At 46.2% G+C, this 26,534-nt stretch overlaps 2 protein-coding genes across 4 annotated transcripts in view; one reads left to right on the forward strand and one right to left on the reverse strand.

The window, feature by feature from the left end:
* Positions 1 to 23,393, reverse strand: part of zgc:152968 (uncharacterized protein LOC564848 homolog) — a 30,823-nt gene extending 7,430 nt beyond the window's left edge. Inside the window, exon 1 of one of the 3 annotated variants that reach the window (XM_029637395.2) lies at positions 23,304 to 23,393. In XM_029637395.2, coding sequence (XP_029493255.2) covers positions 23,304 to 23,353 — 50 coding nt within the window. In that variant the 5' untranslated portion in view covers positions 23,354 to 23,393. Of the gene's footprint in view, positions 1 to 357; positions 405 to 593; positions 675 to 23,303 lie in introns of those variants that run through there. The other 2 variants (XM_029637397.2, XM_029637396.2) reach the window with 2 other exon arrangements.
* On the forward strand, positions 16 to 26,506 carry poli (polymerase (DNA directed) iota). Its single transcript, XM_029637398.2, has 10 exons — positions 16 to 232; positions 22,723 to 22,857; positions 22,981 to 23,145; positions 23,330 to 23,476; positions 23,735 to 23,971; positions 24,160 to 24,338; positions 24,454 to 24,545; positions 24,640 to 24,773; positions 25,028 to 25,236; positions 25,381 to 26,506. The coding sequence occupies exons 1-10, from the start codon at positions 148 to 150 to the stop codon at positions 26,275 to 26,277; spliced, it is 2,280 nt and encodes a 759-aa protein (XP_029493258.1). The 5' UTR covers positions 16 to 147; the 3' UTR covers positions 26,278 to 26,506.
* Positions 26,507 to 26,534: the final 28 nt, after the last annotated feature.

Raw genomic sequence — 26,534 nt, forward strand, 5'->3', positions numbered from 1 at the left:
GCGCTTGTTGCTGCTCAAGCCAAACGAACCCAGAATCAGAAGAAGACATCCAAGAGACGTTCGTGTGTTGCGTGAAAAATCGAAACAACACTCAAACATATTCATATTAGATGTTTGAGTACATCAGAATGTTATTGTTGTTTAGAAATGGACGTGGGTGGTGAGGACATTGATGAGGATGAAACTGACTGGAACAGCATTTGCTCGGACTTTGTTCAACCCCCCCATGTTGGTAAGAAAGCAACACAAGTGACACCAAATGACGGAAGCCAATTGCTTTGCTTACATTGCATGTTTAAGTGTAGTGAATAATAAGTGTGCAATGCTATACTCCGTGTGTAAACAGTGTTTGCCTACCCTTTTCGGTTACTGTAACACTCCTTGGTCATGACTCTGTTCCATTGCATTAATGTTACACAAGAGTCATTGGACGAAGGCGTGTTCTGTAGGGGAAAGTTTTGTTAAGAGCCCTGATTCTCGGTTTGAACATTAACATGCATCGCTTGCACTACGGTTTTGGAAGCATAACGGACCTTATTTCATATCAGCGAGAAATAATAAAAATTTTAAAAAAGATTTTAATTGATACACACCTTGTTAGTGTTCCCACACGGCAATATATCCATGTTACAGCGCTTGTTTACGGAAGACGAGGCTATCTAGCAATTAACTATCTAGCATGCTCTGAACACCTGTGTGTAACTCGGGAAGTGTAGTTTCCTCGTATGGGGGCACCCATAGCTATATGGATCTGTGCAAAACCGCTACAGTAAGTGTATGTTTTCTGTGTGAATCATTTTTTCTCGCTGATGAAAGATAAGGGCCATATGCTTCGAAAGCCATATTGCAAGAAATTATTTACGTTTCTAAACGTTAAAACACAACGTCAATATTGTAATTCACATGAGGCAGTCGTGGGTGAAGCTAATGGCTGAGAACCATAGGGAGAAGGCAGAATGTCGCCTAGAGTTTGAGAGCTACTGTACCACCAACTGAATGTTGCTCTACCCAGACTACCCCAGTCCAGTGGTTCCAAACCTTTTTTCTTACTGTACAACCAACTGAATGTTGCTCTGCCCAGACTACCCCAGTCCAGTGGTTCCCAACCTTTTCCTTACTGTACAACCAACTGAATATTGCTCTGCCCAGACTACCCTAGTCCAGTGGTTCCCAACCTTTTTCAGTTACTGTACAACCAACTGAATGTTGCTCTGCCCAGACTACCCTAGTCCAGTGGTTCCCAACCTTTTTCCTTACTGTACAACCAACTGAATGTTGATCTGGCTAGAGTACCCTAGTCCAGGGGTTCCCAACCTTTTTCCTTACTGTACAACCAACTGAATGTTGCTCTGCCCACACTACCCTAGTCCAGTGGTTCCCAACCTTTTTCCTTACTGTACAACCAACTGAATGTTGCTCTGCCCAGAGTACCCCAGTCCAGTGGTTCCAAACCTTTTTTCTTACTGTACAACCAACTGAATGTTGCTCTGCCCAGACTACCCCAGTCCAGTGGTTCCCAACCTTTTTCCTTACTGTACAACCAACTGAATGTTGCTCTGCCCAGACTACCCCAGTCCAGTGGTTCCCAACCTTTTTCCTTACTGTACAACCAACTGAATGTTGCTCTGCCCAGACTACCCTAGTCCAGTGGTTCCCAACCTTTTTCAGTTACTGTACAACCAACTGAATGTTGCTCTGCCCAGACTACCCTAGTCCAGTGGTTCCCAACCTTTTTCCTTACTGTACAACCAACTGAATGTTGATCTGGCTAGAGCACCCTAGTCCAGTGGTTCCCAACCTTTTTCCTTACTGTACAACCAACTGAATGTTGCTCTGCCCACACTACCCTAGTCCAGTGGTTCCCAACCTTTTCCTTACTGTACAACCAACTGAATGTTGATCTGGCTAGAGCACCCTAGTCCAGTGGTTCCCAACCTTTTTCCTTACTGTACAACCAACTGAATGTTGCTCTGCCCACACTACCCTAGTCCAGTGGTTCCCAACCTTTTTCCTTACTGTACAACCAACTGAATGTTGATCTGGCTAGAGTACCCTAGTCCAGTGGTTCCCAACCTTTTTCCTTACTGTACAACCAACTGAATGTTGATCTGGCTAGAGTACCCTAGTCCAGTGGTTCCCAACCTTTTTCCTTACTGTACAACCAACTGAATGTTGCTCTGCCCAGACTACCCCAGTCCAGTGGTTCCAAACCTTTTTCTTACTGTACAACCAACTGAATGTTGCTCTGCCCAGACTACCCCAGTCCAGTGGTTCCCAATTTCCTTACTGTACAACCAACTGAATATTGCTCTGCCCAGACTACCCTAGTCCAGTGGTTCCCAACCTTTTTCAGTTACTGTACAACCAACTGAATGTTGCTCTGCCCAGACTACCCTAGTCCAGTGGTTCCGAACCTTTTTCCTTACTGTACCACCAACTGAATGTTGCTCAGCCCCGACTACCCTAGTCCAGTGGTTCCCAACCTTTTTCCTTACTGTACAACCAACTGAATGTTGATCTGGCTAGAGTACCCTAGTCCAGTGGTTCCCAACCTTTTTCCTTACTGTACAACCAACTGAATGTTGCTCTGCCCAGACTACCCCAGTCCAGTGGTTCCAAACCTTTTTTCTTACTGTACAACCAACTGAATGTTGCTCTGCCCAGACTACCCCAGTCCAGTGGTTCCCAACCTTTTTCCTTACTGTACAACCAACTGAATATTGCTCTGCCCAGACTACCCTAGTCCAGTGGTTCCCAACCTTTTTCAGTTACTGTACAACCAACTGAATGTTGCTCTGCCCAGACTACCCTAGTCCAGTGGTTCCCAACCTTTTTCCTTACTGTACCACCAACTGAATGTTGCTCAGCCCCGACTACCCTAGTCCAGTGGTTCCCAACCTTTTTCCTTACTGTACAACCAACTGAATGTAGATCTGGCTAGAGTACCCTAGTCCAGTGGTTCCCAACCTTTTTCCTAACTGTACCACCAACTGAATGTTGCTCTGCCCAGACTACCCTAGTCCAGTGGTTCCCAACCTTTTTCCTTACTGTACAACCAACTGAATGTTGCTCTGTCCAGACTACCCTACTCCAGGGGTTCCCAACCTTTTTCAGTTACTGTACAACCAACTGAATGTTGCTCTGCCCAGACTACCCTAGTCCAGTGGTTCCCAACCTTTTTCCTTACTGTACCACCAACTGAATGTTGCTCTGCCCAGACTACCCTAGTCCAGTGGTTCCCAACCTTTTTCCTTACTGTACCACCAACTGAATGTTGCTCTGCCCCGACTACCCTAGTCCAGTGGTTCCCAACCTTTTTCCTTACTGTACAACCAACTGAATGTTGCTCTGCCCAGACTACCCCAGTCCAGTGGTTCCCAACCTTTTTCCTTACTGTACAACCAACTGAATGTTGCTCTGCCCCGACTACCCTAGTCCAGTGGTTCCCAACCTTTTTCCTTACTGTACAACCAACTGAATGTTGCTCTGCCCAGACTACCCCAGTCCAGTGGTTCCCAACCTTTTTCCTTACTGTACAACCAACTGAATGTTGCTCTGCCCCGACTACCCTAGTCCAGTGGTTCCCAACCTTTTTCCTTACTGTACAACCAACTAAATGTTGATCTGGCTAGAGTACCCTAGTCCAGTGGTTCCCAACCTTTTCAGTTACTGTACCACCAACTGAATGTTGATCTGGCTAGAGTACCCTAGTCCAGGGGTTCCCAACCTTTTTCCTTACTGTACAACCAACTGAATGTTGCTCTGCCCACACTACCCTAGTCCAGTGGTTCCCAACCTTTTTCCTTACTGTACAACCAACTGAATGTTGCTCTGCCCAGAGTACCCCAGTCCAGTGGTTCCAAACCTTTTTTCTTACTGTACAACCAACTGAATGTTGCTCTGCCCAGACTACCCCAGTCCAGTGGTTCCCAACCTTTTTCCTTACTGTACAACCAACTGAATGTTGCTCTGCCCAGACTACCCTAGTCCAGTGGTTCCCAACCTTTTTCAGTTACTGTACAACCAACTGAATGTTGCTCTGCCCAGACTACCCTAGTCCAGTGGTTCCCAACCTTTTTCCTTACTGTACAACCAACTGAATGTTGATCTGGCTAGAGCACCCTAGTCCAGTGGTTCCCAACCTTTTTCCTTACTGTACAACCAACTGAATGTTGCTCTGCCCACACTACCCTAGTCCAGTGGTTCCCAACCTTTTTCCTTACTGTACAACCAACTGAATGTTGATCTGGCTAGAGCACCCTAGTCCAGTGGTTCCCAACCTTTTCCTTACTGTACAACCAACTGAATGTTGCTCTGCCCACACTACCCTAGTCCAGTGGTTCCCAACCTTTTTCCTTACTGTACAACCAACTGAATGTTGATCTGGCTAGAGTACCCTAGTCCAGTGGTTCCCAACCTTTTTCCTTACTGTACAACCAACTGAATGTTGATCTGGCTAGAGTACCCTAGTCCAGTGGTTCCCAACCTTTTTCCTTACTGTACAACCAACTGAATGTTGCTCTGCCCAGACTACCCCAGTCCAGTGGTTCCAAACCTTTTTTCTTACTGTACAACCAACTGAATGTTGCTCTGCCCAGACTACCCCAGTCCAGTGGTTCCCAACCTTTTTCCTTACTGTACAACCAACTGAATATTGCTCTGCCCAGACTACCCTAGTCCAGTGGTTCCCAAACTTCTTCAGTTACTGTACAACCAACTGAATGTTGCTCTGCCCAGACTACCCTAGTCCAGTGGTTCCGAACCTTTTTCCTTACTGTACCACCAACTGAATGTTGCTCAGCCCCGACTACCCTAGTCCAGTGGTTCCCAACCTTTTTCCTTACTGTACAACCAACTGAATGTTGATCTGGCTAGAGTACCCTAGTCCAGTGGTTCCCAACCTTTTTCCTTACTGTACAACCAACTGAATGTTGCTCTGCCCAGACTACCCCAGTCCAGTGGTTCCAAACCTTTTTTCTTACTGTACAACCAACTGAATGTTGCTCTGCCCAGACTACCCCAGTCCAGTGGTTCCCAACCTTTTTCCTTACTGTACAACCAACTGAATATTGCTCTGCCCAGACTACCCTAGTCCAGTGGTTCCCAACCTTTTTCAGTTACTGTACAACCAACTGAATGTTGCTCTGCCCAGACTACCCCAGTCCAGTGGTTCCCAACCTTTTTCCTTACTGTACAACCAACTGAATGTTGCTCTGCCCCGACTACCCTAGTCCAGTGGTTCCCAACCTTTTTCCTTTCTGTACAACCAACTAAATGTTGATCTGGCTAGAGTACCCTAGTCCAGTGGTTTCAACCTTTTCAGTTACTGTACCACCAACTGAATGTTGATCTGGCTAGAGTACCCTAGTCCAGGGGTTCCCAACCTTTTTCCTTACTGTACAACCAACTGAATGTTGCTCTGCCCACACTACCCTAGTCCAGTGGTTCCCAACCTTTTTCCTTACTGTACAACCAACTGAATGTTGCTCTGCCCAGAGTACCCCAGTCCAGTGGTTCCAAACCTTTTTTCTTACTGTACAACCAACTGAATGTTGCTCTGCCCAGACTACCCCAGTCCAGTGGTTCCCAACCTTTTTCCTTACTGTACAACCAACTGAATGTTGCTCTGCCCAGACTACCCTAGTCCAGTGGTTCCCAACCTTTTTCAGTTACTGTACAACCAACTGAATGTTGCTCTGCCCAGACTACCCTAGTCCAGTGGTTCCCAACCTTTTGCCTTACTGTACAACCAACTGAATGTTGATCTGGCTAGAGCACCCTAGTCCAGTGGTTCCCAACCTTTTTCCTTACTGTACAACCAACTGAATGTTGCTCTGCCCACACTACCCTAGCCCAGTGGTTCCCAACCTTTTTCCTTACTGTACAACCAACTGAATGTTGATCTGGCTAGAGCACCCTAGTCCAGTGGTTCCCAACCTTTTTCCTTACTGTACAACCAACTGAATGTTGCTCTGCCCACACTACCCTAGTCCAGTGGTTCCCAACCTTTTCCTTACTGTACAACCAACTGAATGTTGATCTGGCTAGAGTACCCTAGTCCAGTGGTTCCCAACCTTTTCCTTACTGTACAACCAACTGAATGTTGATCTGGCTAGAGTACCCTAGTCCAGTGGTTCCCAACCTTTTTCCTTACTGTACAACCAACTGAATGTTGCTCTGCCCAGACTACCCCAGTCCAGTGGTTCCAAACCTTTTTCTTACTGTACAACCAACTGAATGTTGCTCTGCCCAGACTACCCCAGTCCAGTGGTTCCCAACCTTTTTCCTTACTGTACAACCAACTGAATATTGCTCTGCCCAGACTACCCTAGTCCAGTGGTTCCCAACCTTTTCAGTTACTGTACAACCAACTGAATGTTGCTCTGCCCAGACTACCCTAGTCCAGTGGTTCCGAACCTTTTCCTTACTGTACCACCAACTGAATGTTGCTCAGCCCCGACTACCCTAGTCCAGTGGTTCCCAACCTTTTTCCTTACTGTACAACCAACTGAATGTTGATCTGGCTAGAGTACCTAGTCCAGTGGTTCCCAACCTTTTTCCTTACTGTACAACCAACTGAATGTTGCTCTGCCCAGACTACCCCAGTCCAGTGGTTCCAAACCTTTTTCTTACTGTACAACCAACTGAATGTTGCTCTGCCCAGACTACCCCAGTCCAGTGGTTCCCAACCTTTTTCCTTACTGTACAACCAACTGAATATTGCTCTGCCCAGACTACCCTAGTCCAGTGGTTCCCAACCTTTTTCAGTTACTGTACAACCAACTGAATGTTGCTCTGCCCAGACTACCCTAGTCCAGTGGTTCCCAACCTTTTTCCTTACTGTACCACCAACTGAATGTTGCTCAGCCCCGACTACCCTAGTCCAGTGGTTCCCAACCTTTTTCCTTACTGTACAACCAACTGAATGTTGATCTGGCTAGAGTACCCTAGTCCAGTGGTTCCCAACCTTTTTCCTTACTGTACAACCAACTGAATGTTGCTCTGCCCAGACTACCCTACTCCAGGGGTTCCCAACCTTTTTCCTTACTGTACAACCAACTAAATGTTGATCTGGCTAGAATACCCTAGTCCAGTGGTTCCCAACCTTTTTCCTTACTGTACAACCAACTGAATGTTGATCTGGCTAGAGTACCCTAGTCCAGTGGTTCCCAACCTTTTTCAGTTACTGTACCACCAACTGAATGTTGCTCTGCCCAGACTACCCTAGTCCAGTGGTTCCCAACCTTTTTCCTTACTGTACAACCAACTGAATGTAGATCTGGCTAGAGTACCCTAGTCCAGTGGTTCCCAACCTTTTTCCTTACTGTACAACCAACTGAATGTTGATCTGGCTAGAGTACCCTAGTCCAGTGGTTCCCAACCTTTTTCAGTTACTGTACCACCAACTGAATGTTGCTCTGCCCAGACTACCCTAGTCCAGTGGTTCCCAACCTTTTTCCTTACTGTACAACCAACTGAATGTAGATCTGGCTAGACTACCCTAGTCCAGTGGTTCCCAACCTTTTTCCTTACTGTACAACCAACTGAATGTTGCTCTGTCCAGACTACCCTACTCCAGGGGTTCCCAACCTTTTTCAGTTACTGTACAACCAACTGAATGTTGCTCTGCCCAGACTACCCTAGTCCAGTGGTTCCCAACCTTTTTCCTTACTGTACAACCAACTGAATGTAGATCTGGCTAGACTACCCTAGTCCAGTGGTTCCCAACCTTTTCCTTACTGTACAACCAACTGAATGTTGCTCTGTCCAGACTACCCTACTCCAGGGTTCCCAACCTTTTCAGTTACTGTACAACCAACTGAATGTTGCTCTGCCCAGACTACCCTAGTCCAGTGGTTCCCAACCTTTTCCTTACTGTACCACCAACTGAATGTTGCTCTGCCCAGACTACCCTAGTCCAGTGGTTCCCAACCTTTTTCCTTACTGTACCACCAACTGAATGTTGCTCTGCCCCGACTACCCTAGTCCAGTGGTTCCCAACCTTTTTCCTTACTGTACAACCAACTGAATGTTGCTCTGCCCAGACTACCCCAGTCCAGTGGTTCCCAACCTTTTTCCTTACTGTACAACCAACTGAATGTTGCTCTGCCCCGACTACCCTAGTCCAGTGGTTCCCAACCTTTTTCCTTACTGTACAACCAACTAAATGTTGATCTGGCTAGAGTACCCTAGTCCAGTGGTTCCCAACCTTTTCAGTTACTGTACCACCAACTGAATGTTGCTCTGCCCACACTACCCTAGTCCAGTGGTTCCCAACCTTTTTCCTTACTGTACAACCAACTGAATGTTGATCTGGCTAGAGCACCCTAGTCCAGTGGTTCCCAACCTTTTTCCTTACTGTACAACCAACTGAATGTTGCTCTGCCCACACTACCCTAGTCCAGTGGTTCCCAACCTTTTTCCTTACTGTACAACCAACTGAATGTTGATCTGGCTAGAGTACCCTAGTCCAGTGGGTCCAAACCTTTTTCCTTACTGTACAACCAACTGAATGTTGCTCTGCCCAGACTACCCCAGTCCAGTGGTTCCCAACCTTTTTCCTTACTGTACAACCAACTGAATGTTGCTCTGCCCAGACTACCCCAGTCCAGTGGTTCCAAACCTTTTTTCTTACTGTACAACCAACTGAATGTTGCTCTGCCCAGACTACCCCAGTCCAGTGGTTCCCAACCTTTTTCCTTACTGTACAACCAACTGAATATTGCTCTGCCCAGACTACCCTAGTCCAGTGGTTCCCAACCTTTTCAGTTACTGTACAACCAACTGAATGTTGCTCTGCCCCGACTACCCTAGTCCAGTGGTTCCCAACCTTTTTCCTTACTGTACAACCAACTGAATGTTGATCTGGCTAGAGTACCCTAGTCCAGTGGTTCCCAACCTTTTTCCTTACTGTACAACCAACTAAATGTTGATCTGGCTAGAGTACCCTAGTCCAGTGGTTCCCAACCTTTTTCCTTACTGTACAACCAACTGAATGTTGCTCTGCCCAGACTACCCCAGTCCAGTGGTTCCCAACCTTTTTCCTTACTGTACAACCAACTGAATATTGCTCTGCCCAGACTACCCTAGTCCAGTGGTTCCAACCTTTTTCCTTACTGTACCACCAACTGAATGTTGCTCAGCCCCGACTACCCTAGTCCAGTGGTTCCCAACCTTTTCCTTACTGTACAACCAACTGAATGTTGATCTGGCTAGAGTACCCTAGTCCAGTGGTTCCCAACCTTTTTCCTTACTGTACAACCAACTGAATGTTGCTCTGCCCAGACTACCCCAGTCCAGTGGTTCCAAACCTTTTTCTTACTGTCAACTGAATGTTGCTCTGCCCAGACTACCCCAGTCCAGTGGTTCCCAACCTTTTTCCTTACTGTACAACCAACTGAATATTGCTCTGCCCAGACTACCCTAGTCCAGTGGTTCCCAACCTTTTTCAGTTACTGTACAACCAACTGAATGTTGCTCTGCCCAGACTACCCTAGTCCAGTGGTTCCGAACCTTTTCCTTACTGTACCACCAACTGAATGTTGCTCAGCCCCGACTACCCTAGTCCAGTGGTTCCCAACCTTTTTCCTTACTGTACAACCAACTGAATGTTGATCTGGCTAGAGTACCCTAGTCCAGTGGTTCCCAACCTTTTCCTTACTGTACAACCAACTGAATGTTGCTCTGCCCAGACTACCCCAGTCCAGTGGTTCCAAACCTTTTTCTTACTGTACAACCAACTGAATGTTGCTCTGCCCAGACTACCCCAGTCCAGTGGTTCCCAACCTTTTTCCTTACTGTACAACCAACTGAATATTGCTCTGCCCAGACTACCCTAGTCCAGTGGTTCCCAACCTTTTTCAGTTACTGTACAACCAACTGAATGTTGCTCTGCCCAGACTACCCTAGTCCAGTGGTTCCCAACCTTTTTCCTTACTGTACCACCAACTGAATGTTGCTCAGCCCCGACTACCCTAGTCCAGTGGTTCCCAACCTTTTTCCTTACTGTACAACCAACTGAATGTAGATCTGGCTAGAGTACCCTAGTCCAGTGGTTCCCAACCTTTTTCCTAACTGTACCACCAACTGAATGTTGCTCTGCCCAGACTACCCTAGTCCAGTGGTTCCCAACCTTTTTCCTTACTGTACAACCAACTGAATGTTGCTCTGTCCAGACTACCCTACTCCAGGGGTTCCCAACCTTTTTCAGTTACTGTACAACCAACTGAATGTTGCTCTGCCCAGACTACCCTAGTCCAGTGGTTCCCAACCTTTTTCCTTACTGTACCACCAACTGAATGTTGCTCTGCCCAGACTACCCTAGTCCAGTGGTTCCCAACCTTTTTCCTTACTGTACCACCAACTGAATGTTGCTCTGCCCCGACTACCCTAGTCCAGTGGTTCCCAACCTTTTTCCTTACTGTACAACCAACTGAATGTTGCTCTGCCCAGACTACCCCAGTCCAGTGGTTCCCAACCTTTTTCCTTACTGTACAACCAACTGAATGTTGCTCTGCCCAGACTACCCTAGTCCAGTGGTTCCCAACCTTTTTCCTTACTGTACAACCAACTGAATGTTGCTCTGCCCAGACTACCCCAGTCCAGTGGTTCCCAACCTTTTTCCTTACTGTACAACCAACTGAATGTTGCTCTGCCCCGACTACCCTAGTCCAGTGGTTCCCAACCTTTTTCCTTACTGTACAACCAACTAAATGTTGATCTGGCTAGAGTACCCTAGTCCAGTGGTTCCCAACCTTTTCAGTTACTGTACCACCAACTGAATGTTGATCTGGCTAGAGTACCCTAGTCCAGGGGTTCCCAACCTTTTTCCTTACTGTCCAACTGAATGTTGTTGCCCACACTACCCTAGTCCAGTGGTTCCCAACCTTTTCCTTACTGTACAACCAACTGAATGTTGCTCTGCCCAGAGTACCCCAGTCCAGTGGTTCCAAACCTTTTTCTTACTGTACAACCAACTGAATGTTGCTCTGCCCAGACTACCCCAGTCCAGTGGTTCCCAACCTTTTTCCTTACTGTACAACCAACTGAATGTTGCTCTGCCCAGACTACCCTAGTCCAGTGGTTCCCAACCTTTTTCAGTTACTGTACAACCAACTGAATGTTGCTCTGCCCAGACTACCCTAGTCCAGTGGTTCCCAACCTTTTGCCTTACTGTACAACCAACTGAATGTTGATCTGGCTAGAGCACCCTAGTCCAGTGGTTCCCAACCTTTTCCTTACTGTACAACCAACTGAATGTTGCTCTGCCCACACTACCCTAGTCCAGTGGTTCCCAACCTTTTTCCTTACTGTACAACCAACTGAATGTTGATCTGGCTAGAGCACCCTAGTCCAGTGGTTCCCAACCTTTTTCCTTACTGTACAACCAACTGAATGTTGCTCTGCCCACACTACCCTAGTCCAGTGGTTCCCAACCTTTTTCCTTACTGTACAACCAACTGAATGTTGATCTGGCTAGAGTACCCTAGTCCAGTGGTTCCCAACCTTTTTCCTTACTGTACAACCAACTGAATGTTGATCTGGCTAGAGTACCCTAGTCCAGTGGTTCCCAACCTTTTTCCTTACTGTACAACCAACTGAATGTTGCTCTGCCCAGACTACCCCAGTCCAGTGGTTCCAAACCTTTTTTCTTACTGTACAACCAACTGAATGTTGCTCTGCCCAGACTACCCCAGTCCAGTGGTTCCCAACCTTTTTCCTTACTGTACAACCAACTGAATATTGCTCTGCCCAGACTACCCTAGTCCAGTGGTTCCCAAACTTTTTCAGTTACTGTACAACCAACTGAATGTTGCTCTGCCCAACTGTCCAGTGGTTGAACCTTTTTCCTTACTGTACCACCAACTGAATGTTGCTCAGCCCCGACTACCCTAGTCCAGTGGTTCCCAACCTTTTTCCTTACTGTACAACCAACTGAATGTTGATCTGGCTAGAGTACCCTAGTCCAGTGGTTCCCAACCTTTTTCCTTACTGTACAACCAACTGAATGTTGCTCTGCCCAGACTACCCCAGTCCAGTGGTTCCAAACCTTTTTTCTTACTGTACAACCAACTGAATGTTGCTCTGCCCAGACTACCCCAGTCCAGTGGTTCCCAACCTTTTTCCTTACTGTACAACCAACTGAATATTGCTCTGCCCAGACTACCCTAGTCCAGTGGTTCCCAACCTTTTTCAGTTACTGTACAACCAACTGAATGTTGCTCTGCCCAGACTACCCCAGTCCAGTGGTTCCCAACCTTTTTCCTTACTGTACAACCAACTGAATGTTGCTCTGCCCCGACTACCCTAGTCCAGTGGTTCCCAACCTTTTTCCTTTCTGTACAACCAACTAAATGTTGATCTGGCTAGAGTACCCTAGTCCAGTGGTTCCCAACCTTTTCAGTTACTGTACCACCAACTGAATGTTGATCTGGCTAGAGTACCCTAGTCCAGGGGTTCCCAACCTTTTTCCTTACTGTACAACCAACTGAATGTTGCTCTGCCCACACTACCCTAGTCCAGTGGTTCCCAACCTTTTTCCTTACTGTACAACCAACTGAATGTTGCTCTGCCCAGAGTACCCCAGTCCAGTGGTTCCAAACCTTTTTTCTTACTGTACAACCAACTGAATGTTGCTCTGCCCAGACTACCCCAGTCCAGTGGTTCCCAACCTTTTTCCTTACTGTACAACCAACTGAATGTTGCTCTGCCCAGACTACCCTAGTCCAGTGGTTCCCAACCTTTTTCAGTTACTGTACAACCAACTGAATGTTGCTCTGCCCAGACTACCCTAGTCCAGTGGTTCCCAACCTTTTGCCTTACTGTACAACCAACTGAATGTTGATCTGGCTAGAGCACCCTAGTCCAGTGGTTCCCAACCTTTTTCCTTACTGTACAACCAACTGAATGTTGCTCTGCCCACACTACCCTAGCCCAGTGGTTCCCAACCTTTTTCCTTACTGTACAACCAACTGAATGTTGATCTGGCTAGAGCACCCTAGTCCAGTGGTTCCCAACCTTTTTCCTTACTGTACAACCAACTGAATGTTGCTCTGCCCACACTACCCTAGTCCAGTGGTTCCCAACCTTTTCCTTACTGTACAACCAACTGAATGTTGATCTGGCTAGAGTGCCCCCTAGTCCAGTGGTTCCCAACCTTTTTCCTTACTGTACAACCAACTGAATGTTGATCTGGCTAGAGTACCCTAGTCCAGTGGTTCCCAACCTTTTTCCTTACTGTACAACCAACTGAATGTTGCTCTGCCCAGACTACCCCAGTCCAGTGGTTCCAAACCTTTTTTCTTACTGTACAACCAACTGAATGTTGCTCTGCCCAGACTACCCCAGTCCAGTGGTTCCCAACCTTTTTCCTTACTGTACAACCAACTGAATATTGCTCTGCCCAGACTACCCTAGTCCAGTGGTTCCCAACCTTTTTCAGTTACTGTACAACCAACTGAATGTTGCTCTGCCCAGACTACCCTAGTCCAGTGGTTCCGAACCTTTTTCCTTACTGTACCACCAACTGAATGTTGCTCAGCCCCGACTACCCTAGTCCAGTGGTTCCCAACCTTTTTCCTTACTGTACAACCAACTGAATGTTGATCTGGCTAGAGTACCCTAGTCCAGTGGTTCCCAACCTTTTTCCTTACTGTACAACCAACTGAATGTTGCTCTGCCCAGACTACCCCAGTCCAGTGGTTCCAAACCTTTTTTCTTACTGTACAACCAACTGAATGTTGCTCTGCCCAGACTACCCCAGTCCAGTGGTTCCCAACCTTTTCCTTACTGTACAACCAACTGAATATTGCTCTGCCCAGACTACCCTAGTCCAGTGGTTCCCAACCTTTTTCAGTTACTGTACAACCAACTGAATGTTGCTCTGCCCAGACTACCCTAGTCCAGTGGTTCCCAACCTTTTTCCTTACTGTACCACCAACTGAATGTTGCTCAGCCCCGACTACCCTAGTCCAGTGGTTCCCAACCTTTTTCCTTACTGTACAACCAACTGAATGTTGATCTGGCTAGAGTACCCTAGTCCAGTGGTTCCCAACCTTTTCCTTACTGTACAACCAACTGAATGTTGCTCTGCCCAGACTACCCTACTCCAGGGGTTCCCAACCTTTTTCCTTACTGTACAACCAACTAAATGTTGATCTGGCTAGAATACCTAGTCCAGTGGTTCCCAACCTTTTTCCTTACTGTACAACCAACTGAATGTTGATCTGGCTAGAGTACCCTAGTCCAGTGGTTCCCAACCTTTTCAGTTACTGTACCACCAACTGAATGTTGCTCTGCCCAGACTACCCTAGTCCAGTGGTTCCCAACCTTTTTCCTTACTGTACAACCAACTGAATGTAGATCTGGCTAGAGTACCCTAGTCCAGTGGTTCCCAACCTTTTTCCTTACTGTACAACAACTGAATGTTGATCTGGCTAGAGTACCCTAGTCCAGTGGTTCCCAACCTTTTCAGTTACTGTACAACCAACTGAATGTTGCTCTGCCCAGACTACCCTAGTCCAGTGGTTCCCAACCTTTTTCCTTACTGTACAACCAACTGAATGTAGATCTGGCTAGACTACCCTAGTCCAGTGGTTCCCAACCTTTTTCCTTACTGTACAACCAACTGAATGTTGCTCTGTCCAGACTACCCTACTCCAGGGGTTCCCAACCTTTTTCAGTTACTGTACAACCAACTGAATGTTGCTCTGCCCAGACTACCCTAGTCCAGTGGTTCCCAACCTTTTTCCTTACTGTACAACCAACTGAATGTAGATCTGGCTAGACTACCCTAGTCCAGTGGTTCCCAACCTTTTTCCTTACTGTACAACCAACTGAATGTTGCTCTGTCCAGACTACCCTACTCCAGGGGTTCCCAACCTTTTTCAGTTACTGTACAACCAACTGAATGTTGCTCTGCCCAGACTACCCTAGTCCAGTGGTTCCCAACCTTTTTCCTTACTGTACCACCAACTGAATGTTGCTCTGCCCAGACTACCCTAGTCCAGTGGTTCCCAACCTTTTTCCTTACTGTACCACCAACTGAATGTTGCTCTGCCCGACTACCCTAGTCCAGTGGTTCCCAACCTTTTTCCTTACTGTACAACCAACTGAATGTTGCTCTGCCCAGACTACCCCAGTCCAGTGGTTCCCAACCTTTTTCCTTACTGTACAACCAACTGAATGTTGCTCTGCCCCGACTACCCTAGTCCAGTGGTTCCCAACCTTTTTCCTTACTGTACAACCAACTAAATGTTGATCTGGCTAGAGTACCCTAGTCCAGTGGTTCCCAACCTTTTCAGTTACTGTACCACCAACTGAATGTTGCTCTGCCCACACTACCCTAGTCCAGTGGTTCCCAACCTTTTTCCTTACTGTACAACCAACTGAATGTTGATCTGGCTAGAGCACCCTAGTCCAGTGGTTCCCAACCTTTTTCCTTACTGTACAACCAACTGAATGTTGCTCTGCCCACACTACCCTAGTCCAGTGGTTCCCAACCTTTTTCCTTACTGTACAACCAACTGAATGTTGATCTGGCTAGAGTACCCTAGTCCAGTGGGTCCAAACCTTTTTCCTTACTGTACAACCAACTGAATGTTGCTCTGCCCAGACTACCCCAGTCCAGTGGTTCCCAACCTTTTTCCTTACTGTACAACCAACTGAATGTTGCTCTGCCCAGACTACCCCAGTCCAGTGGTTCCAAACCTTTTTTCTTACTGTACAACCAACTGAATGTTGCTCTGCCCAGACTACCCCAGTCCAGTGGTTCCCAACCTTTTTCCTTACTGTACAACCAACTGAATATTGCTCTGCCCAGACTACCCTAGTCCAGTGGTTCCCAACCTTTTTCAGTTACTGTACAACCAACTGAATGTTGCTCTGCCCCGACTACCCTAGTCCAGTGGTTCCCAACCTTTTTCCTTACTGTACAACCAACTGAATGTTGATCTGGCTAGAGTACCCTAGTCCAGTGGTTCCCAACCTTTTTCCTTACTGTACAACCAACTAAATGTTGATCTGGCTAGAGTACCCTAGTCCAGTGGTTCCCAACCTTTTTCCTTACTGTACAACCAACTGAATGTTGCTCTGCCCAGACTACCCCAGTCCAGTGGTTCCCAACCTTTTTCCTTACTGTACAACCAACTGAATATTGCTCTGCCCAGACTACCCTAGTCCAGTGGTTCCGAACCTTTTTCCTTACTGTACCACCAACTGAATGTTGCTCAGCCCCGACTACCCTAGTCCAGTGGTTCCCAACCTTTTTCCTTACTGTACAACCAACTGAATGTTGATCTGGCTAGAGTACCCTAGTCCAGTGGTTCCCAACCTTTTTCCTTACTGTACAACCAACTGAATGTTGCTCTGCCCAGACTACCCCAGTCCAGTGGTTCCAAACCTTTTTTCTTACTGTACAACCAACTGAATGTTGCTCTGCCCAGACTACCCCAGTCCAGTGGTTCCCAACCTTTTTTCTTACTGTACAACCAACTGAATGTTGCTCTGCCCAGACTACCCCAGTCCAGTGGTTCCCAACCTTTTTCCTTACTGTACAACCAACTGAATATTGCTCTGCCCAGACTACCCTAGTCCAGTGATTCCCAACCTTTTTCAGTTACTGTACAACCAACTGAATGTTGCTCTGCCCAGACTACCCTAGTCCAGTGGTTCCCAACCTTTTTCCTTACTGTACCACCAACTGAATGTTGCTCAGTCCCGACTACCCTAGTCCAGTGGTTCCCAACCTTTTTCCTTACTGTACAACCAACTGAATGTTGATCTGGCTAGAGTACCCTAGTCCAGTGGTTCCCAACCTTTTTCCTTACTGTACAACCAACTGAATGTTGCTCTGCCCAGACTACCCTACTCCAGGGGTTCCCAACCTTTTTCCTTACTGTACAACCAACTAAATGTTGATCTGGCTAGAATACCCTAGTCCAGTGGTTCCCAACCTTTTTCCTTACTGTACAACCAACTGAATGTTGATCTGGCTAGAGTACCCTAGTCCAGTGGTTCCCAACCTTTTTCAGTTACTGTACCACCAACTGAATGTTGCTCTGCCCAGACTACCCTAGTCCAGTGGTTCCCAACCTTTTTCCTTACTGTACAACCAACTGAATGTAGATCTGGCTAGAGTACCCTAGTCCAGTGGTTCCCAACCTTTTTCCTAACTGTACCACCAACTGAATGTTGCTCTGCCCAGACTACCCTAGTCCAGTGGTTCCCAACCTTTTTTCCTTACTGTACAACCAACTGAATGTTGCTCTGTCCAGACTACCCCAGTCCAGTGGTTCCAAACCTTTTTTCTTACTGTACAACCAACTGAATGTTGCTCTGCCCAGACTACCCCAGTCCAGTGGTTCCCAACCTTTTTCCTTACTGTACAACCAACTGAATATTGCTCTGCCCAGACTACCCTAGTCCAGTGGTTCCCAACCTTTTTCAGTTACTGTACAACCAACTGAATGTTGCTCTGCCCCGACTACCCTAGTCCAGTGGTTCCCAACCTTTTTCCTTACTGTACAACCAACTGAATGTTGATCTGGCTAGAGTACCCTAGTCCAGTGGTTCCCAACCTTTTTCCTTACTGTACAACCAACTAAATGTTGATCTGGCTAGAGTACCCTAGTCCAGTGGTTCCCAACCTTTTTCCTTACTGTACAACCAACTGAATGTTGCTCTGCCCAGACTACCCCAGTCCAGTGGTTCCCAACCTTTTTCCTTACTGTACAACCAACTGAATATTGCTCTGCCCAGACTACCCTAGTCCAGTGGTTCCGAACCTTTTTCCTTACTGTACCACCAACTGAATGTTGCTCAGCCCCGACTACCCTAGTCCAGTGGTTCCCAACCTTTTTCCTTACTGTACAACCAACTGAATGTTGATCTGGCTAGAGTACCCTAGTCCAGTGGTTCCCAACCTTTTTCCTTACTGTACAACCAACTGAATGTTGCTCTGCCCAGACTACCCCAGTCCAGTGGTTCCAAACCTTTTTTCTTACTGTACAACCAACTGAATGTTGCTCTGCCCAGACTACCCCAGTCCAGTGGTTCCCAACCTTTTTCCTTACTGTACTTCCAACTGAATATTGCTCTGCCCAGACTACCCTAGTCCAGTGGTTCCCAACCTTTTTCAGTTACTGTACAACCAACTGAATGTTGCTCTGCCCAGACTAACCTAGTCCAGTGGTTCCCAACCTTTTTCCTTACTGTACCACCAACTGAATGTTGCTCAGTGCCGACTACCCTAGTCCAGTGGTTCCCAACCTTTTTCCTTACTGTACAACCAACTGAATGTTGATCTGGCTAGAGTACCCTAGTCCAGTGGTTCCCAACCTTTTTCCTTACTGTACAACCAACTGAATGTTGCTCTGCCCAGACTACCCTACTCCAGGGGTTCCCAACCTTTTTCCTTACTGTACAACCAACTAAATGTTGATCTGGCTAGAATACCCTCGTCCAGTGGTTCCCAACCTTTTTCCTTACTGTACAACCAACTGAATGTTGATCTGGCTAGAGTACCCTAGTCCAGTGGTTCCCAACCTTTTTCCTAACTGTACCACCAACTGAATGTTGCTCTGCCCAGACTACCCTAGTCCAGTGGTTCCCAACCTTTTTCCTTACTGTACAACCAACTGAATGTAGATCTGGCTAGAGTACCCTAGTCCAGTGGTTCCCAACCTTTTTCCTTACTGTACAACCAACTGAATGTTGCTCTGTCCAGACTACCCTACTCCAGGGGTTCCCAACCTTTTTCAGTTACTGTACAACCAACTGAATGTTGCTCTGCCCAGACTACCCTAGTCCAGTGGTTCCCAACCTTTTTCCTTACTGTACCACCAACTGAATGTTGCTCTGCCCAGACTACCCTAGTCCAGTGGTTCCCAACCTTTTTCCTTACTGTACCACCAACTGAATGTTGCTCTGCCCCGACTACCCTAGTCCAGTGGTTCCCAACCTTTTTCCTTACTGTACAACCAACTGAATGTTGCTCTGCCCAGACTACCCCAGTCCAGTGGTTCCCAACCTTTTTCCTTACTGTACAACCAACGGAATGTTGCTCTGCCCCGACTACCCTAGTCCAGTGGTTCCCAACCTTTTTCCTTACTGTACAACCAACTAAATGTTGATCTGGCTAGAGTACCCTAGTCCAGTGGTTCCCAACCTTTTCAGTTACTGTACCACCAACTGAATGTTGCTCTGCCCAGACTACCCTAGTCCAGTGGTTCCCAACCTTTTTCCTTACTGTACAACCAACTGAATGTTGATCTGGCTAGAGTACCCCAGTCCAGTGTTTCCCAACCTTTTTCCTTACTGTACCACCAACTGAATGTTGCTCTGGCTAGAATACCCTAGTCTAGTGGTTCCCAACCTTTTTCAGTTACTGTACCACCAACTGAATGTTGATCTGGCTAGAGTACCCTAGTCCAGTGGTTCTAGAAATATAAAGCCCTTTACTTTCATATCACATCAAAAATAATTTCACACCTACTGTCACTGTTTTAACCAGTTGCAGCCAAAAGTATTGTTCAGTGACAACACGTTTCCGGAGGCCTTCTTCCTTTACACACAGGTTTTCAGAGCATGCGAGATAGCGAATTAGCACAGGTGGTCCCTTTGTCTTCTGTCTGTCTTCCATAAACACACGTTTAGCCCCTCCAGACCCCCCCCCCCTGAAATGTTTTTATTTGAATGGGTCTTATAGTAAAAATATATTACCTTTAAATTTGCCATGAACACAACCAGTTAGGATGTTTTCATCTGATTGTCAAACAAATCACTTCACAAAGTAGTTTACCTTCGTACGTTCATCCAAAATGATTCCAGGATGCGAACAGTGCACTGTGCACCTGCCAACTCTCCTTCACTCATGCGAGTGGTTGAAACTATCTTACCGGAGAAAGCATCCAAGCAAGGGAAACAGTGCCCCTCTGTCTTACTAAATGTATCTGATGCTGTCTGGCCAAAAAAATTGTATTATATGCCATATTCTTTTTGGCCAGACAGCATCAGATACATGGGCTACACATACGTTGTTCTTAACTGACTTGCCTAGTTAAATAAAGGTTAAATAAAATTAAAAAATGAATGTCCTTTGCCTCAATGATGATGTCAGTATTCTCATCATCACCTGTCTTCTAAAGAAGTGCGTATTGTATCCCCATAGAGTCTAAGGGCCCGAGGCTGGGTTTCTACTAAACTAACCTGGTCGAGAACCAGGGTTCCCTAATACGGGCAAGCCTGGGGAAGTTCATTGTTGAAAAATGGCTAAATAGGGGTGGAGACCCGGTGTAATACGGTGACGCCTCGGTACACATCAAACCAGTCAAATGCCTTGCTTGGATGGAGCTCCAATGGTGCTCACTAGATGAATGTTGTACATTTACATTTTACATTTAAGTCATTTAGCAGATGCTCTTATCCAGAGCAACTTACAAATTGGTGCGTTCACCTTATGACATCCAGTGGAACTGCCACTTTACAATAGTGCATCTAAATCTTTTAAGGGGGGATTACTTTATCCTATCCTAGGTATTCCTTAAAGAGGTGGGGTTTCAGGTGTCTCCGGAAGGTGGTGATTGACTCCGCTGTCCTGGCGTCGTGAGGGGAGTTTGTTCCACCATTGGGGGCCAGAGCAGCGAACAGTTTTGACTGGGCTGAGCGGGAACTGTACTTCCTCAGTGGTAGGGAGGCGAGCAGGCCAGAGGTGGATGAACGCAGTGCCCTTGTTTGGGTGTAGGGCCTGATCAGAGCCTGGAGGTACTGAGGTGCCGTTCCCCTCACAGCTCCGTAGGCAAGCACCATGGTCTTGTAGCGGATGCGAGCTTCAACTGGAAGCCAGTGGAGAGAGCGGAGGAGCGGGGTGACGTGAGAGAACTTGGGAAGGTTGAACACCAGACGGGCTGCGGCGTTCTGGATGAGCTGTAGGGGTTTAATGGCACAGGCAGGGAGCCCAGCCAACAGCGAGTTGCAGTAATCCAGACGGGAGATGACAAGTGCCTGGATTAGGACCTGCGCCGCTTCCTGTGTGAGGCAGGGTCGTACTCTGCGGATGTTGTAGAGCATGAACCTACAGGAACGGGCCACCGCCTTTGATGTTATTTGAGAACGACAGGGTGTTGTCCAGGATCACGCAAAGGTTCTTAGCGCTCTGGGAGGAGGACACAATGGAGTTGTCAACCGTGATGGCGAGATGTAGGTGCAACAGTGCCTGATGATTCTTTGGTGAGGATGGCCAAGAAATCGCTGATTTTAAAACCCCATCAAAATATGTTGATGTATGCAATTTTATGTATAGAGCACATCACTCTAGTGTCTAATTGGTATATTGTAATTACTTCGCCACCATGGTCTATCAGGGTAGCCTAGTGGTTAGAGCGTTGGACTAGTAACCGGAAGGTTGCAAGTTCAAATCCCCGAGCTGACAAGGTACAAATCTGTCGTTCTGCCCCTGAACAGGCAGTTAACCCACAGTTCCTAGGCAGTCATTGAAAATAAGAATTTGTTCTTAACTGATTTGCCTAGTTAAATAAAGGTAAAATTAAAAATTAAAATTGCCTTACCGCCTTTTCTTACCTCATTTGCACAGACTGTATATAGATTTTCTTCAACTGTATTAATGACTGTATGTTTGTTTATTCCATGTGTAAGTAACTCTGTGAGGTTGTATGTGTCGAACTGCTTTCCTTTATTCTTGGCCAGGTTGCAGTTGTAAATGAGAACTTGTTCTCAACTTGCCTACCTGGCTAAATAAAGTAAAAATACATTTGACAAATTCTAACAAAACAGAATTATGTTTTTCTTCCAGGCTTTCATCCATTTTCTGCTTACATACAGAACAACTCTCTGCAAAATGTGACCTTCCCTGTCTGAAAACAGTGGCGAACATTACACGTAGCACCAATGGGCATGGGGGGAGATGGTTCTTGAACCGTAAAGTCCTATCAAAAATCTTGCCGCTGGGAGCCAGCAAACCATTCAAACTGTTTTTGCAAGAAAAAATTATCCAGACCTCCAAAGGAGGTGTGACAGCGATGCGATATTATTGGAGGTATGGCAAAGTGAGATGACTACTACTAAACTAACATATGGAATTGTCATAGCAAGGATATTTTAGCTATTTTATTTTAGGACCCTTGTAGGTATATAAATAAGGACCCCTATAGGTATACCATTTTTTTATTTATACATTTTTTGTTATGCCTCAAGTGGAGTATTATTATTATTATTATTATTATTATTATTATATATATTTTTATGCTCAACTCATGAGGCCCCTTGATGATGTGAGGCCTGAGGAAATTGCCTCTTCTGCCAAATGGTAAGTCCGCCAGCGCCTCTAAAGATGTGTATCAATTTAACCTTTCGTTTTTTCTCCCTGATATGAAAGATGAGGTTCTTATGCTTCCAAAACTGTACCGCAAGCAGTGCGTGTTAATGCTCAGACATGGCATCTGGGCTCTTATCAAAACTTCCCCATACAGAAGACTCATTCGTCCAATGACTTATGTGTAATGTAATAGAACTGGGAGTCGTGATCAAGGGCTAGGAGTACCCCTGAAGTACCCCCTCATGTGCATTTTACCAGTAGGTCTATGGTCTCATGAGTCTTCTCAAGTACCCCCTGTGGATAGGCCGAGGACCCCTGGTTGGGAACCACTGGTGTAGTAGCTCTTTCACCTGTAATTGTTCTCACTATGAAACTGCCCTTCTCTCTTTCAGTGATCCATGGGGGCAAATATTTCAGTAAGGTACCTGCACCACCAGTACAGAGAGTCATCCTACATTTTGACCTGGACTGTTTCTATGCCCAGGTTGAAATGATCCGCAACCCAGCACTGCGGAATGTGCCTTTAGGTGATTTATTTGACATACTATTTCTATTTTGTCTCCTATTCTTTGTCTAAGCTTTAACTGTATTGTTTTTCAACATGTTAACGGAAGCACTGGTTGCATAACTTCCCTCTGGACTCCTTGTAGGTATTCAGCAAAAGTACATCATCGTCACCTGTAACTACGTGGCCAGGGACCTTGGTGTGACAAAGCTGATGTTAGTGACGGATGCCAAAGAGAAGTGTCCTCAGCTCGTGCTGGTCAAGGGAGAGGACCTGACACACTACAGAGAGACATCTTACAAAGTCACAGGTAATCAACTCAGTAACTCTTGAAAGGAGTTAACCACCACAAACAGCTAGAACTGTGATGATCTCACAAACATCAGATTTATCATTTTTATAGCCACAGTGTTACGCTCTAATGAATTCTACCTTACTATCAGTTTTTTGTTATGGAAAAACTCTCACCTGTCTCTGTGCTTTCCTCCATTTAGAGTTGCTGATGTCGTTCTGTCCATTAGTAGAACGGCTAGGGTTTGATGAGAACTTCATGGACATCACAGAGATGGTGGAGAGGAGGATGGAACAGACCCCGGAGTCTGCTCACTATTCATACGAAGGCCACATTTACAATCTTGACAGTGAGTAGCTTAAGGTCTAGCAGCATTCAGACTGGGGACTTATGAAACCAAGATATGGGTTGTGAAACAACCTGTGAAGCTAAATGTATAAACATTTGCATTGCACTTTCAGTTTCCTACATTTAGAGCCACTGTGGGTTTGGATTCTTAACCTTAGCCTTTAGTTATTAGAAATTCCATGTCTACATACTAGCGATCAGGTTGAGATGATGTGAAATTTAACCGTGAATTGTGTATCTTTTTGTTTTGTTTCCTCAGCCTCGGATGCCAAAGTCATGGTACACCCTAGACTAGCGGTAGGCTCACATATCGCAGCTGAACTGAGAGCAGAGATCCACAGCAAGCTGGGCCTCACTGGCTGTGCGGGCATTGCTACCAGTAAGCTGCTGGCCAAACTGGTGGCGGGTGCCTTCAAGCCAAATCAACAAACCACACTGTTGCCAGAGAGTGTGAAAGACATTATGGGCAGTCTAAATGGTTTACGTAAAGTACCAGGTATAGATTTGCGCTTTATTCCTAATTTGACACTCAGCAAGTTATCCAAGTCACTACATGAAGTAGAGTATAGTGGTAGATTATCCAACCTGTTGTTGATCCATGTAGCCCTAGTCGTAATCACCTCTGTAGCTGTTGTCATGCCATTCAGTGCTTTACCTTTCTTTACCCATTATGGCCCATTTCAGGAGTAGGCCACCAGACTGCTAAGAGGCTTCAGGCCCTAGGATTGGTTGGTGTGCAGGACCTGCAGCTCTTCCCATTGGCTGACCTGGTGAGGGAGTTTGGAGTTTCCACTGCTCAGCATCTCCAGAACCTGGCTTTGGGCATTGATGACACTCCAGTCACCCCCACTGGTGCTCCACAGGTGTGAGATGATAACTGATCAATACAATAATCAATTTTCAGCTAATACTGTTACAGTGCACATATTGATATGTCTTTCTGTATTTTTTCTCTCCCTGTCTTCATAACATACCAAGTCTCTTAGCAATGAAGACTCCTTCAAGAAAGTGTCCTCAACCAATGAAGTTTGGCAGAAGGTTAAAGATTTGTTGAGTAGCATTTTAGACAGGTAAGCATAAGGTTTGAATTGCAAGGTACAGAAATGGTTGAATTTCCAAGTAGTGTTTCTGCTCTTAAGTTTAACTAAGCTGTCTTGGTTTTAGGATGCATAAAGATGGCAGGCAGCCTTTGACCCTTCGACTGACCATCAGGCGTTACTCTGCAACCAACAAGTGGTTCAGCCGGGAGAGCAGGCAGTGTCCCATCCCCAACCACATTGGGCAAAAGATAACCTCTGGTACCTGTTAAATAATTCTCTCACACATATGGAGTATATTTTGTCTGCAAGCCATTAGGAATTGAAACGGCCAATGTACTGCCAATGGCTTTAGCAAATATACAGTAGCTATTGTTTAGTACCTACTGTACTGTGTATCTACATTTGAACTGTACATTAATTTCTAAGTAAGGATTTCACAGATCTTGAATGGTAGATCAGTTACTGTGCATTTAGCAACTAACACCACTTAAATCTGCTGTGTTATTTGTCAGGCAACTGTGATGCCTTGGCCCAGCTGGTCACCATGGCCATGAAGCTCTTCCACAAGATGGTGGACACCAACACAGCCTTCCACCTCACCCTCCTCAACGTGTGCTTCAGTAACTTGCAGGCCAAGTGTGCTGCTGTCAGCAAGGGATCCATCGCCTCCTTCTTCACACACAGATCTCCTGAAAAAACACAGGCCTCCTCTCGGTGCCAGGTAAGAAGACCGGTGGATGTCACCCATTAGAAGTAAACTAGTATCTCTGTCTCAGGCGTTACCCTGCCACGTGTACTCCTTATGTGTCATCTTTATAATTCTGAAAATGTGCATCCTTTCTCTTTCTCTCTTCTTCCCCTCTAGGAGGATCTGTCTCAAAGTGTGCTTGGTAACCTCCGTGGACAGGCTGGATCTGATGTTGAAGGTAAGACAGAGGAGTTGACTGGTCAGGATGCATCACACTGGATACCAGACATACCTAGCAACCTTAAGATCAAGCCTTACACACAGTCAACAATGCATAGCCCTGAGGCCTCCCAGCAGCGGCCTATGGTGGGTGAGTGCTGCATAGGTGGAACAGTAGATGATAAAATGACCAACAGTCCTGGGATGACAGATGTTCATCCATTGCCCCCCAACATTGACCCTGAGGTGTTCAGACTCCTGCCTGAGGACATCCAGAAGGAACTGTTATCAGCTGCCTACCCAGAGACCACCCATGGCCTCCACAGCCATGGCACTCAGTCCATCAGACCCACAGTATCTGATCCAGCAGACAGAACCCACTCATTTCACCACAACCATTCAGAACAGCCTGCCTCTTCCTCTCAGCCTGCTGCATGCAAACTTAATGACTCATTTCACAGCACTCCCATAGACCTAAGAGAAACTGTGAAGGGCTTTGACAGACAGCCCAATGCACTGACAACCAACAACCAACAAGAACACACAGTCTCCTCCCTGCACTATTCACTCACAGACCTCTTGGAGGAGGGAAACTCCTCTACAGGCCTCGTGTCACAGAGGCAGTCGGCTGACTGTGGTTTCCCAGGAAGTGTGGACCCCAAGGTGTTCTCAGAACTACCTCCTGAGGTTCAGAGAGAGCTACTGTCTGAGTGGAGACAACAGATACCTGTCCTTAAAATTTCCTCCTCTTTGAAAAAACAGGGCAAAAGCCCCCTGGCCAGAGAGAAGAAGGCTCCAGCTAAAAGCAGTCAGGCTAATAAATTATCGAACTATTTCAAACCCAGCTCAGGTTAGAATGTATCTGTTATATCAAAGGTCACTATGTGGTGATTAAGAATTTGGACAAATATTAAAATCATTCTCTTATTTTTAGGATGTTCAGCAAGTGAGATTCATACAGTTATTTTAGTCAATACAAATATAAGGAATTGAATGTTAAAATATTAATTTTTTTCAAACTGTGTTTTACATTTGTAAACATGGTAATGTTCCAAGAAATATGTAAATAAAGATCATTTCCTTATTTTATTGTACAGTTTTAAATTGATAAA

The sequence above is a fragment of the Oncorhynchus nerka genome, linkage group LG27, assembly GCF_034236695.1.
Source record: "Oncorhynchus nerka isolate Pitt River linkage group LG27, Oner_Uvic_2.0, whole genome shotgun sequence".
NCBI classification, from domain to species: domain Eukaryota; kingdom Metazoa; phylum Chordata; class Actinopteri; order Salmoniformes; family Salmonidae; genus Oncorhynchus; species Oncorhynchus nerka.